This window comes from Diceros bicornis, chromosome 10, assembly GCF_020826845.1.
Source record: "Diceros bicornis minor isolate mBicDic1 chromosome 10, mDicBic1.mat.cur, whole genome shotgun sequence".
In the NCBI taxonomy this organism is placed as follows: Eukaryota; Metazoa; Chordata; class Mammalia; order Perissodactyla; family Rhinocerotidae; genus Diceros; species Diceros bicornis.
The window spans coordinates 28,278,839-28,294,272 of NC_080749.1; the positions used below are offsets into that span (position 1 = coordinate 28,278,839).

At 37.7% G+C, this 15,434-nt stretch overlaps 1 protein-coding gene across 2 annotated transcripts in view; it reads left to right on the top strand.

The window, feature by feature from the left end:
* The window catches only part of ARHGAP15 (Rho GTPase activating protein 15), a 588,967-nt gene that overhangs the window by 361,198 nt on the left and 212,335 nt on the right, over positions 1-15,434 (top strand). For both annotated transcript variants that reach the window (XM_058548899.1, XM_058548898.1), the window contains one exon: positions 9,490-9,588. In XM_058548899.1, the coding sequence (XP_058404882.1) occupies positions 9,490-9,588 (99 nt within the window). The remainder of the gene's footprint in view (positions 1-9,489; positions 9,589-15,434) is intronic.

Below are 15,434 nucleotides of genomic sequence, written 5' to 3' on the forward strand. Positions count from 1 at the left end.
ATTTGGTCTGGAAACCTACTCTTAAAAGGAAAACCAATGTCACTTACAGTTTAAGATCAAAAGATGAATTCAGTTAAATTGCTGAAATTACCCATGTTGAGAATATTATTTGCGTCCTCCAGTGTCCACTGCCCCTCCCTTAGAGCAACCTATTGGGAAATGATCTGGCCGTGTGTGTGGTATTCTGGAGGGAGAAAAATTCCAAGTGAATACTACAATGGTAGCTACGAAGGCTATGTTTTTTTCTTTTCTCAACCTGTTTTTTTTAACATAATCTCAACCAACTGGACATCCTTGATAGGAACTTCAAATCTTGATCAATTGATGAATAGAAGTCATTATGACAGTGATGGTGGTGGGGGTGGCAATGAAATTAGCATGGTGACCCAGCTGTCAGAGTTCCAAGACACTTGCTGTATTTCCTGCTTCTTATTTCATGGATCTCCTAAGCAACTTGGTTTTTAAATACCTCCAAGACTGGTCTCCCAGCCTCCAGTAATTTCTTTGGGCGAGTAATAAATTATTGTGACTTCCCGGTAAATTCTCTGAGTTCTCTCCCACTCCCATTCCTCAAAATCATTAAAATAAATTTTTCTTTGCTTAAGATAGCCACAGTGAGTTTTCTTCTATTGCAGTCAAAAACCTCACAACCAAAAAAATTGTCTGATGTGTGTGTGTGTGGCTGAGGAGGTCAGTTCGTTGTTATTGTTTTCTGTTCCCGCCTGTATCTTCATGTATGTGTAGTTTTAGGTGCTGTTTTTCCTTTTTAAAATTTATTAGAGTAGCTGCAATGGCCCTCTGTCCTGAAAGCAGAATAACATCATTTTGAACAGCATGTGGAGACTGTCTCCCTGGGTAAATGATGATAACACCGTCACATTATTTGAACATTTAACTGCCTCTATTGAGTAGTTTTCCTCATAGTTTTGATTCATTTGGAATCTAGCTGACAAAGATCCCATTACTGGGTGTTCTTTCTATAATTTGTCAAAAAATATATAGCAGAGATGAGGGAGAATGAAACTAATTTGTAATCTGGGAGACTTAACCTGGTTATGCTGATGAACTAACTAAATCGGTCAAAAGTTTGAGAGCTTGAAGATTAAAAACCACCATTCTCTGGTTAAACTCTAATTCATTATGTAAACAACATGATTTATAAGTGCAGTCATGTGGAAGGTCTATTTGTTTTTCTCACCAAAAGATGCTTTCAAAGAAAAATTGCAGAAAATGGATTTTCTCCAACCAATGTGTTGGCTGCCACCCTGGTATAAGCGCTGAAGCAGTAGAACGAAGACATAATGATCACACTAGCCAAGGCCATAGGCATTTGCAGAACATTCCAAAAATATTGGCACTCCTAGCAAGAGGTGTTTTCTAAATACAAAAAGTTGTTAAGAGAGGAAGAAAGGATTACCAGTGAGCCCACAGATGGGAATATAGGTGGGGAGTCAGGAGCTCAGGGTTCTGGGACTGCTCCCTTTTTGGAATACCATAAGGAAGGAGAAAGCAGAAATAATCCTTACTGTTGTGCCAGGACAACAGGCATGGAAGTTTAGGGGGCAAAAGCTAATTCGTTAACGCTTGCCAAGAGAACAGAATACCTTCTCTCTCCCTCCCTCGTTCCTTACACTATTTTAAGATGGAAGGTTCTGTGGTTCAAACACATTCCCATCATTGAATGGTCTTCCTTGATGTGCCAAACTCTGGACTGTATCAGATTTACAGATGGGTGGCAATCCTACAACAGCCCTTAAATTTGACAATGACATTTTAGTGAAATCTCTGTGATTTTATTTCTTTGAATAGCACTTTTTACTTTGCAAAGTTATTTCATGTGCATCCTCATCTCCTCTAAATTATACAATACACCATTTTATGTTGAAGGTTAACGTTATAGTCAAGATTTTTTTCAGTTGTAATTGATATAAACTTGTCCAGACTGCACAAATAAGAATGGAATTTATTGGACTACTTAATTGAAAAGTCCAAAGGACAAGGATAGCTTTAGGTAGGACCAGATCTAGGGGCACAAAATGCTATCAAACCTTTATCTCCTCCATCACTCAGCTCTGTTTTCCACTCTATTGGCTTAATTCTCCGGAATATCTTCCCAGAAGGTGGAACATAACTTCAGGAGGTTTAGACTCATACCTTCATAGTCTACCAACTCCTATAGAAAGAGGGCTCTTCTTGCCCAGTAGCACTAGAAAAAGCCTCAGGATTTACTTGACCAATTCCACTTGGGCTATATGTTCATGTCTGAACCAATTACTGTGGCCAGGAAGATGAAATGCATGTCTATCCCTGGAGCTGGAGTGGTGAGGTCAGCGCTACTCAAAACAAATGACAGCAAAAAGAGAAAGGTATCATCCCCAAAGGAAAATCAGGGTGCTCTTACCAGAGGACAGGAGAACAGTGGCAGGGCGAGCAAAACCAATAGACGTCCGCCATACTCTTCCTAATGAGTGTCATCTGTAACAGTGGATCTCATTGAGCTATTTTGCCAAGTGTTGCCTTTTCTATTGTGATTGTAAGCCCTCTCTTGAAACCTTCTGGACAATGCTATGTCTCTGTTCTAGTCAAGTTTATTTGGTTGTATTAAACAGAAATTCACTCTAATTTCTAATGCACCCCATGGCAAGGATATATGGTGCCTGGAGATAGGCATCAGAAAATGAGGAGCTGAGATGTATCTGTTTCATTCACCTCTCTCTGCAAATTAGTTCCTGTGCAAACTCACTCATTGCACATGGCCGTCTCCCCAAATGGCTGCCCCTTGGCCCCCATGTCTGAGTCTAGGCAGCCTTACAATTCAAATGCTTGGGGCTAACTACTTCAGTCTGTAGTATTCCAATTCTATATTTTTTGGAAGGAGACTCGTACTGGTCCAACTTGGGCCACATAACGACCTTTGATTTAATCAGGTTGACCTGGAGGGCTAAGTCCTTACCTTATGAGCCACACCTTCTTGAGCGAGTACAGCCAGTTTAAAGAGAGGATCAAAGTGAGAAGAAAATGTGTGGCTTTTCTGGCAACTAGTGAAAGCAAACAGCTCCCTTCTATCTAATGAAGCTCAATATATCTGGGATCTTTTCTCACCGGAGCACTGTTGGCAGTCAGGAAGGGATGGTTTTCCCTGTGAGGGATTGCCTGCACTTGCCTGAACCACCCAGTAAGTGGCAGTAATGCACCTCCCCCACCTCCAGCATTGTAAGAACCGAAAATAGTCAGCAGTGCCCCTCACCCCCTCCAGAGCATGATGCCAATCGAAAATACCCTGCAGTTGAAATTCTCTCCTCTCTACCCCAACTCAAAATCCTTCCCCAAGTCTCATCTTCCCTTACAATTAATTAATTCCCACCACTAAACTTTTAAAAAAGGAGTCTGTTTGCTCTCTCTACTTCCTCACCTTCTCTTCAAATCTTGACCACAAACATTAGCTTTTCAGTTTTATTCTTCTACTAAAGCCATTTTCCTCATGGTAACAATAGCCTCTGAATTGCCAAATCCAATGAGAACTTTTCCCCTTTGTTTCCCATCACCATTCTGCTGCATCTGAAATTGCTCATCCTAACTTCTAAATAGCAGTCTCTCTATTCTTCTCCAAGCCCTCAGGTTTCTGCATCTTAGTCCCTTCAACCAGGCAAGAAATTTGGAAGTCTTCTTTGCCTGGTGGGTTGCTCGCCTCCTGCATCCAGCTAACAAATCCCACTGAATCACGCCTTCTCTCCATTGTTTAGTTCAGGTCCTTATCTTTCTTTTTTTTTTCCCTAGAACCTGATGCTTTGTAAGTATGGACAAATGACTCCATATCTTTCTGCCTCAGTTTCCTCTTCTGTAAATCAGGATGATAATAGTATCTACCACCACAGGGTTGAGGATTGGTCTAAAGATTAAATGTTAGAATATATAAAGTACTTTGAACCCTGCCTGGCTTAGTGTAAGTGCAAAATAAATCTTCACTATTATTATTACACACCTTTGCAATAGCACTAATCACATTGTATTGTAACTGTCTGTGAGAGTTATTCTTTCTTCCTACACTGTAGGAGTGCCAGTCCTTGTGGTCTATTGGTTAAGATTTGATGTTCTCACCACCGTGGCCCAGGTTTTTTCTCGGTCAGGGAACCGAATCACCTGTCTGTCAGCTATACTATGGCGCTGTGTTGCTGTGATGCTCAAAGCTATGCCACTGGTATTTCAAATACCAGCAGAGTCACCCACGGTGGACAAGTTTCAGTGGAGCTTCCAGACTAAGAGAGACTAGGAAGAAGGACCTGGCCACCCACTTCCAAAAAAATTGGCCATGAAAACCCTATGAATATTGTGCTGGAAGGTGAGAGGATGGTGCACAAAGACCAGGCAGGGTTCTGCTCTGCTGTAGACAGAGTCACTAGGAGTAGGAACTGACTTGACAGCACTAACAACAACAACAGCAACAAAAGTTTGTAGGAGCTTGTGCATCATGCATCATTGCACTTTCAGGCTGGAGCACAGTGTCTGGCTTTGGGTGGGCATTTAATATATAGTTACTGAATGAATAAATCAATCTTTGCATTCTTTACAATGCCCAGCAAATGGTAGGTGCTCACGAAATATTCACTTAATTGAATTCGATAGAACTGAATTGATCTGGAGAGAATAGAGAATAAGAGGTGCCATAATATTAGGTAAGGCATAAAGAGTTCAAATTTTAAGATGAGAGCAATTTCCTTTGAAATTCCTCCTTAGGGTTAAATTTAAACTGATGCAAAATTCCACATTCTTATCAAATTTAGAATTATTTTCTTTTTCTATTTGCTTCCCAGTTTCAGTTTCTGTGTCGTGTCAACTCTCTTTGTTTTAATTCTCATAGCATAGTTTAGATCATCAAAAACCTGGACCCCTGTTATCATTTTTGTCAGTAAGTTATTGCTGCATAACAAACAAACACAAAATTTCAGCGACATACAGCAAGATGCATTTATTTCGCCCATGTCTGTGGGTCAGGTAGTCTAGAGCAGGTTTGACTGAACAGCTCTGCTTGACTTGTCTTCTCATGGATGGTTGGCCTCAGTTCTGTGCTGTATGCATTTATTCTAGAGCCCAGACTGAGGGGGCAGCAGCTACCCAGGGAAGCTCTTGTCTTGGCAATAGCAGAGCAACCAGAAATTCAAAATACGTCATAAGGCCTCAGTCTGGAACTGACACATTGTCATTTCTACACACTAGATTGTCCAAAGCAAGTCATATGGCCAAACCCAACATCAATGAAATGGGGAAAATAAATATTGTCCACTCTAGTGAGTTTTGCCACACAGTCACGTGGCAAAGGAGGTGAGTGTATAAATCTAATTCAGGGAAGATGAGAAGAATTGTGAACAATGATTAAGTTTACCACACCTCTATCCTGATTCTGGGCTTCATAACGTCTTTCCTAGGCAACCACATTAACCTCTTAGCTAAGCTCCTTGTGTGCAATCTTCCCTATGATCTGTGCCGCCCATTTGGTTATGAACCTTTTGGTTGCAGGTGATAGAATACCCAATTAAAAATAACTTATATTGAGGGCCGGCCCCATGGCGTAGTGGTTAAGTGCGCACGCTCCGCTGCTGGTGGCCTGGGTTCAGATCCCGGGTGCGCACCGATATACCACTTGTCAGGCCATGCTGTGGTGGTGTCTCACATAAAGTGGAGGAAGATCGGCACGGATGTTAGCTCAGGGCCAGTATTCCTCAGCAAAAAAAAAAAAAAAAAAAAAAGAGGAGGATTGGCGTGGATGTTAGCTCAGGGCTGATCTTCCTCACAAAAAAGAAAAAATTACTTATATTATCCCTTACATCAAGAAGTCTAGAGAAAGTGTTTTAGGATTGGTTTAGAAGTTCAACAATGTCATGGAGATCTCAGATTTTTTATAGTTTTTTGTTAAATCATGTTAGCTTTTGTTTGTAAGCTTGTTGCCTCGTGGTGACAAGATTGCTGCAGTAGCTCCAAGCATCATATGATGGCACAATGATGTTCAAAGCAGAAAGAAAAAAAGAATGAGTGTCTTCATATACTTATCTTCTTTTATCAGATAAGAAATTCTTCTCTTGTAGCTTCCCAAATCACTTCCCCTTACATTTCACTGACTATAACTATCTAATCACCCAAAGCTTCAAGGGCGGCACAATTCCATACAGAACATTTTCAGGTTTTGTCTTATGAGTGGACTCTAAAAACAAGAAAGAAGTTGGGAGGGGAATAGCATATGTATAAGAAATCAATGGTATCTGCCTACTCTCAAATAATTTAATCTACATGACAATGTTTAAGACCCTTTGTAACACAATCTTCATTTCCTTTTAAAGCTTAATACATCAATTTCTCTAAATAAGAAAGAGTGAACATTTCCCTCAGCACGTCCCATTGTTCCTATGCTCTGCCCATCACCGATGTGTTTGTTACCTCTCCTCCATCTTCCCCAAATGCCCTTTTGGCCCCTCTTACCTCTCCAAGTTAAGTCTTACTTATTCTTGAGGATTCCATTCTTCTCTGGGAAGTCTTCTATGGGCGCTCAACAGTGGTCTGATGCCCCACCACACCCTCCCACTGCATCTCTGCTTCCCCAGTTACAGTATTTTTCACGGTGAAGTGTTCTTACCTGTTTACTTATATGCTGCCCCCACTGGACAAGGAACTTTCCGAGTGCAGGCAATGAGTCTTGGTTATTGTATTACTGGTGCCTTTCCTAGCTCCTGACACAGAGCAGATGTGCAGGATTTTCTCTTGCAAATAACTGAATGAATGAAAAAGTAAATGTCCTAGAATGTCTTCATCTCTATCTTCCTGTATCTGCCCAGCAAAACAAAAAAAAAAGATTCTCCACATTTTAATATCCACTTTACTCAGGAATCTATTTTTCTTGAATGACCCCCATCTCACAAACTTTCTCTCTCTTTCACACACACACACAACACAACTGCACTCAATGTCACTAAAAGACCTATGCTATAGGACATCTTTCTTGGCATTCAGTACATTTTAGGGCACCTGCTATATTCTGTTTTGTATATTATTTGAATACTTCTATTAGCCCTTACAAGATTATAAACATCTTGGTTTCTTTTTTACGACCAAATATGTCTACCTCGTTGCTACAAAGATAGAAGATACTCAATAAATATTTGTGAAATTGACTTGAATTGTGATTTCTATTAAAGGGTTTTGTGCTTGTAGCAATTCTTCCTGACTATAATCCCTGGCCAGTTTAAATTATTTGACCTGAAGTTCTGAGTCCTTTTTCGTAAATAATATTTTATGTCACTCTTTCTTATAGTGGTGGCTCACTGCTTTGGAACATATCTTCGTTACTTGATCAAGTAGTCAAAGCAAATACTTGTGATTGTTTCCTGCTTCTCTACACTATGTTGGTGTGTTTCGAACTTATTTTCTTTCTGTCTCTCAGATGGAAGTGCACGTTTCCATACTGGAGTACATTATCATTAGTGCTGTATCCTGAATTATTTCCCTCCTTGCTAGGTTGTCCCCAGTTCAAGCCGTCACCTTTTCAAAGAAATGGATGAAAATCGTGACTTCCTTGAGGTCTGACCACACTCCGTTTTGACTCCCCCTTTGTAATAAGATATCATTGAGCATTTTATTATGCTGCATTTTATATTTTTCTCCCTACTTTTCTACAAATGTTTTTTCAAATTTATTGAAGACCTCCACTGATGATTCAGATGAACTCTTGCAGTCGATCATTCAATAAATGTTTATTGAACTTTTTGTGTATGTCAAACATTGTCTAGTTACTGAGGATCCAGCCATAAAGGAAATAGACATAGTCCTTACTCTCCTGGGTTTTGCATTCTAAGCAAGGGAAGCAACTAACCAGTAAACACCTCAGTCCAATATGTCAGGTAGTGATAAGTTCTCTAGGAAAAGTATGGCAGGAAAGTGGCATGGAGAGTTCCTGTTGGCAGTGGTCGCCATTTTTTTAAAAAGCGTAGGGAAGGCTACAAGCAGAAGGTGACATTTGATTAAAGACCTAGGGCAATAGAGTTCCATGCAGAGGAAATAGTAAATGCAAAGTCCCTGAGGCAGAAGTGTGCTTGGTGTGGACAAGAATCAGCAATGTGGACAGAGTAGCTACAGGCAAGTAATGAGGGAGAGAAAGGAGAGAGAAGCAAATGAAATCAGTTAATGAGTGGAAGGTCAGGTCATGTACTGCCTTAGAACTTGCGTTAGGGAATTGGGTTTCATTCTGAGCAAGATGGGAAGTCCTTGAATGTACTAAATATTTGTTTCATTATCAGTAATAAACATCTTCGCTGTTTACAAAAGTTCTGGAAGTGGGTAGTGGTGATGATTACACAACAATGTGCATGTACTTAATGCCACTGAACTGTACACATAAAGATGGTTAAAATGATAAATTTTATGTCATGTTTATTTTATCACAATAAAAAAAATCTGTGGGTGAACCTATGGGCTGTAAGCACTGGTGACGATAAGAACACATAGGTGATGCAGGCATTCAGAATCTGCTTTGCGAAAATACATCCCATATATTATAAATATAAATACACAGTGCAAGGTAGCATAAATTATGTTCCAAATAAGAGGGCTAGGCTAGGATTTCACAGAGTGTGTTCTTAAAAACAGTAGTCTGGAGAGAGACACTTTCAAATAAAAGGATCTTACCCCAAAAGCTTGGGAAATAGTGCATGCTCCAGCCCCTCGTGGAGATTCCCAGTGCACATTGGTGTATCACAGTGTCTAAAAATAAATACACAGGAAAGAAACCTGTTTAACATTGTTTAACCCAATGTTGCTAAACTATTTTGATCACAGGCCCTTTTCCCAAATCACCTATTAACATCCTAAGGAACTAGTATTCCAAAGAACTTATGTTACAGGAGACACAAAGCTGAGATAGGAAGGAAGGAGTTTGTGGGAAAAGTGTCATCTGAGCTGAGCCCAAAGGAAAGGAGATACTTAGGTTAGAGAAGAGGAAGGGCATTCAAAGCAGCAGAAATATTGAGAAATTCACCTCCAAGTAAGTCTCTTGGAAATTACCTCTTCAAATTGCATTGAACCACAGAATGAATCTCCTAAATATACTGATAAAATCATAATTTTGATGATTATTGATAAATTTCTTCTAAAACACTCCAGACACCAATTTGCTAAGATTACTTATTTTATAGAAGTTTTCTTAATTCCTTGTCATTTTTTTTATAGACAACAAAGTTAAGCCCAGAGAGACTATAACTTACTCAGTCATCCCTGCCTAATCGATGGCAGAGTGTTAGTTTTCTTTCTCTGGGGCCAGAGTCCTGTTCCATATGGGAGGGAGTTATGGTCTTTGTATGTCTGCAGTAGACACTCTGGAATTAAAGCAAAAAATCGATTCCTATGCAAGATGCAGATTTCAGCATGCACTGGATATGGAAACAGAATCAAATTAAAGAACAACGCAAGCTTGGATTTTAATGAAGCTCATCTTTGTTTCTTTTGCAGATCAAATTTTTGGCTCTCATCTGCACACAGTGTGTGAACGTGAAAATTCCACAGTTCCACGGTTTGTAAAGCAATGCATTGAAGCTGTCGAAAAAAGAGGTGGGTAACTGAATATAAAGCAATTTCTCCCATTACTGCAGCCTCTAAATAACCAATGCTCAAGTTAACAGTATCACTTGAGTTGTCTGGGAAGCCATGCAATTAAAACTTGACTTTGGTTAATCGGTTAAGAGGATCATTTTCTTATTAACTTCAGTTTATTTTTACAATAGGGCCATCAGTAAGTCTCTCTAATGCTCTTTTTTTTTTTTTTTTTAATATTTTGTCTGTCTGCCATATTGTTGGTTCAATTGCAAACTTTTTGTTTTCAAGCCAGTGATAAAACATTCATAAAATATCATCACTCACAGTGTTAGAACCCTCCTAACATTCATGCTGGGAGATGTTGTGCCAGAACAATTTTTGGTAAGCCCCCAACATTAACCAAGTAAAGCAAATAGCATCCCTACTTGCAAACAATAATATTCCATCTTCCTCACGTTTCTGTTCAGTATAGAATCTGGCTAACTGGTTTTCCTGGAACAATTAACAGACACACCTCTGGTGTTAAGACGACCTTTGATTCCTATATTTTGACATTCTATTTTTCATCTAAAATTATTTCATCTTTCTAAGGGGAACAAAACGAAACCCAATTGACTCATCATTTCTATGTTAGTCTATCTTTGGGGTGTTTTTCTTCCAGTCTATGACTTTATTCATTCAAGGTCATTTTCCCTGGAAGATACATCCAGTAGATGCAGAATCTCAAAAAATGTATTGTATAAAAATGTGAAGCTTCATCACCATCTGTTACAAGTTTACAACATATTCCCAGGATCTAGGGGGATATATATCATGTAAAAGATAGAGATGTTTTCAGAAAAAGAATTGGTGAGTCTATTCCCATTTTCAGCTCCCAGTTTCTTAAAACAATAGACCCAAGGGGAAAAAATCTTTACCAAGTTATCTGCTAGGAAAAACCATTTTAATTCTCTCAATGTTACCTGGCTTTATTATAGAAGCATAATAAAAATGGTCTGCAATTTCCAACTCCTGGAAATTCATACTTTAATTATACTATAAGGACAGCCCTGGGATCCTATTATTCCCATATCAGTAGGGAATGAGAGAATAACAAGAAGGGGACGTGTGGGTAGGGAAAGTCGATGAAGAGAGTGGCTTTGGGGAAAGCACATCAACACGTCAGAGAGAAGAGCTGAAGGTTCAGAGAGAGAGAGGAAAACAGTAAAAGCAGAATGAACATAAGGAGAAGTATCTGTGAGAAGAAGAGTCAACTGGAGTTTAGAGAGAACTGTGTTTTTATTGCATGTTGCAATCTCATTTAACTTTATCAGTACGTATTTTAGGAATAAATATTATTTAATAAGTACTTCAAGCCAAAATGGATCACTGAGAATGTTATAATGTTATTATTGCCAATAGCTAAGTTATCATCATTTTCAGGATATCTTCATTCACCTAGAAATACTCAGTACAGGTGGTGTGAACACTTATATTAGAGCAAAAATCCAAACAGGACTTTAGGGGAAGCTGTACATAATAAGATGTGTACACATATAGAAAAGGGCTCTATACTTCTCTTTTTATGTACATACACTAGACAAATTGAAAACTCTGCTAGATACAGCCTCATGGGGTGCAGATACCATAATATTGTAGAGTAGAACGTGTCTATAAATAGAAACTGTATCTTTTGTTCCTAGCATTTTGTTGGCAATTTTTAATAAAATAAGACAATGTTTTTGCCGACAGGAGCAATCATATCTGACATTATATTTCATTTTTCCAATGTATACTCTTAAAATGAATTTGTAGATCCAGCGCTAAACAGACACTAATCACACATATGATTATTAAAATAATTCTTAAGCGTTTTAATGAAACTCAAAGACTACAATTCCACAAAGCAACTGATAATTCAAAGCATTTTGGCAGTGTCAGCTCTCAGGAACTCTATGGAAATGTTCGATAAAAATTCAGAGGCACAGGGCAAACCTTTCACATCATTGCGAGATTTACAAGTGTGTACTTTTGATTATATTTTTCTATGATCATTTTGTTGGATTAATATTCTTACACTCATATGACAATTCTATTTACTCAAAGTGTCGTTTTTACTAAATTCTGGCATAAAGCACCTTAGGACAGAAATAATTTATGTGAATCTAAATCCAATGTTTATGCAGGCTTCTGATCACATTTAATGCTGGGGTTGGTATTGGGAAGTAGCATATAAAGGTGCCAAGTCTCTCTGCAATGCTGGAACTCAGCATATCTAGATCCCTCCTTCTAATGGCCAGATCCTCTTCCAGCCAAGATGCTCAACTGCAGAGTCACGGGAAATGCTTACAGACCTGTTATGGGAAAAGCACATTTAATGAAAACTGTGTGTTTACTCTCACAGTTTTAGGAAAGTGACCTCAATACTCACTACAGCAGGACGTTGGCTGTTACAAAAAAGATTTGTTTCCTTTCTCTCTTATTTTCTTAAGATTATTTCCCCCTACCTTAAAAAAAATCATTTGCAAACTGTAGTTGTATTTTTTTTAAATGCTTCTTACACGTTGTATTCCAAATGAAACAATGTCAGGAAGACAGATCTCACCATTTATTAATTCATTCATCCATTCATCCATCCACCCATCCATTCATTCATTCATTCATTCATTTAGTTATTTGCACTTGGCAGAACCAATTTGCTCATGCACTTGTAGTCTCCCCAGGGAAATTCTAGCCATACAAGATGCATTCTTTATTCATGCCTGGTAAGGCGGTATTAGTTACATTTTAAATTTTGAGTCTCTTGGACATACCTAGAAGAAAATCTATTAGTGAGCTGAATGTAAACCAATTTAGCGAATAACTTGTTTAGTGTGTTTCCTTATCTTGATTTGGTTTCCTTTATTCCGCTAAACCACCAGAGCATTCTCCTCCTTACCAACTATTATAACTAGATTAAAGTTATTTTTGTGGTTTCTGACATTGTCTGCTCAGCCTAGAAAAGATACACAAAATTGGAGGGAAAACTGGTTCATTCTCCCTTGTCTTTACGCTTGCAGACCTTGTATATGACCATATTGTAAGTAGCCAATGAAAAACTCAACTTATGTTTCTTCTTCCAAAGCAAGCTGCAAAAGTATTGAATCATTCTTCAGCTAATGCTCAATACATGTGGTAAACTGACCAGAAGCATGAGGTCATTTGACACTTTTTTTTGAGGTCTGGGGGAACAAGCATATAGAGGGAGGCATTGTGACATGCTGGTGGTATGTAGATCTAAACAGTGAGAAGTCCATTTTTCACTGCTTTATAGAATACTTTGTGTAGTTTATAATGACCTCAAAAGTGTGCAGAAATTGCTTACTTAAAAGTAGGGCCACTTGTATTTCTTAGAGACAAGGGCCTAGAAGATATGAACTAAACAAAGCGTATATAGTGTAAACTGATGTAATTAGTATTAAGACCTTAATCCATAGTTCTTTTTATCAAACTATGTAACTGACTGACTTCTCTTTGTGATGGTTTAGAAAGAGCTGTACACAGTATGTGACACAGTGTAAGCACTCAATAAATTTTGGTTGAATGAAGTAACAGACACTAAATGTTTGTTGCATTTGTGCAACAAGTAACTATGTAGAGCTTACTATGTTTCATTCCCCCTACTACTAACAGAGAACATAGAGAAGATATAAATTAGACAAAAAGACACACACAAAAAACCCAAACTGTGATAAGTGCTATGAAAGAAAAGAACAGATACCGGAAAAGAGAATACCCATTACAATAATAATTTTTTAAAAGGTAGAGGAAGTTTGCCTGCTTAAAATAACACAATAGGGAGTGAGGGAAATGGGGAGATGTTGGTCAAAGGGCATAAAGTTGCAGTTACTTAGGATAAATAAGTCTAAATATCTAATGTAGACAGGCATGATGACTATAATTATAATACTGTATTGAATACTGGAAATACGTTAAGAGAATAGATTATACGTGATCTCATCATCACAAAAAAGTTGGTAGCTATGTGTGGAAATGATACATTAATTAGCTTGACTATAGTAATCATATCAAATCATCATGTTCTATATCTTAAATATATACAATTTTTCTTTAAACATTTTTTTAAATGACATAATAAACATTGAATAATGAATGCATACTTGTCTGGTTTTAGCCTCCTGTTATGACCAGGAGAAGTTTAATTTGGTCTTATTTCCCAGGTTATTTTATTGACACATTGTGACAATGCAATATAAAAAATCCCTTGGTGTGAGATACCCAAAAAGACATCCCTTGAATGGTAAACCAATCCTTTTTCTACCCAATAATATCAACCATTGCAGAAGACTTCTTTTATATAATAATGGAGTTAACTAAATGAATGAGCATATTTCTACCCTAAACGTATTTTTATGCATCCAATATATTTTTGTTTGTAAGAAAACAGGATGGGTTTAACAAAAAAAAAAAAACATTTATTTTCATTTGGATTGGCATTCATCCTTTGGAATATAGTTTAACAACTCATTCTTCCTCCATGATTCCCCATTCTCTTAATATGCCGCCAAACTATTTAACAACATTAAAATGATACCTAGAGATCTGTTGCACAACAATGTAAATGTCCTTAATACTTCTTAACTGTACCCTTAAAAATGGTTAAGATAGTAAATGTTATGTCGTTTTTTAAAATCACAACTAAAAATAAGTGATACTGGGTCTTCCAAATTTGATGATTCCAGCTATAAGCTGCTTTGCAGAATGCATCAGCAGATACTAATCAACAAGTTTGTCCTCTTTTTCTTTTTTCTGGAACACAAAATACTATGACAAGAACGATACACAAAGTTACATATTTGACTCGGTGCCTAAAAGCCACCCTGGGATCCATAACCTTGCTAAAAGATTTAAGAAAGACCTTTAGTCTACTTCTGAGAAGGTCCTTAGCCTCGAAAACTTTATCTCTCAACTTGACTTCTTAGCAGCTGTTATATTTTTTTGCTGTCGCTTGTTTGACAGGATCCAGTTATAGGTTCCGATGTCTGTTTAAAGAAACAAGGAGGCTGTTGGCTTTAAAATTCCTTCATTGCTTGTGTGATCAGCATTTTCCCAGGCTTTTCTACATAGTTTGCCAAGCAAAGGGACTGACCTTTTGTAGCAAACACTTTTTCATTTCAAAATGCTCACTTTGATTTTTGTCCCATTTTATGCTCATTCCAAACTGTTTACAACCCACTAAAAATGACTGTGAATTATATGTTTGTGTAATGGATTCCTTTTGTGGTTGGAGTGGAATGTTTACTTTGAACAATTAGTTATCTTTGGGTAGATTATAGCAACTTGGAAAAAGAATGGCTAAAATTATTACTATACCTTCACTGTTTCTTTTTGGTCATTCCTCTGCTGTTACATGAAATTTGAGAGAATGTCACTTTAACAAGCCTGTGACATTATAAATGAAGTCTATTTCTCTAATTTTTTCAATATTTATTTGGACATATTTGTTAACATCATAAGGAGAGATTGTTATATGCCTAATTGGGAATATACTTATCTGACACATAAAAATTCAGAACATGGAATATACATAAATACGTGGATGTTTACTATACATGTTGCATTTGCATAATAGATAAGGTTTGCACATGTATGTATTTGTTATATAAATAACAGGCATGATTGTTGTATAGCTATTATGATAACACATACCAAGCATTATCCTTGTTAATAACATTTTCCTGATACTCAATTCAGTGCACCAGTCTGCCACTTAAGATCCCACTAAGTGTTCACTTGCAAAAATAAAACTTTACGTAGTCTTTTCCCATTGCCAGAGAACCCAGGCCCTAAAGTACAGATCATATTGCCTTTACTAGACAAGC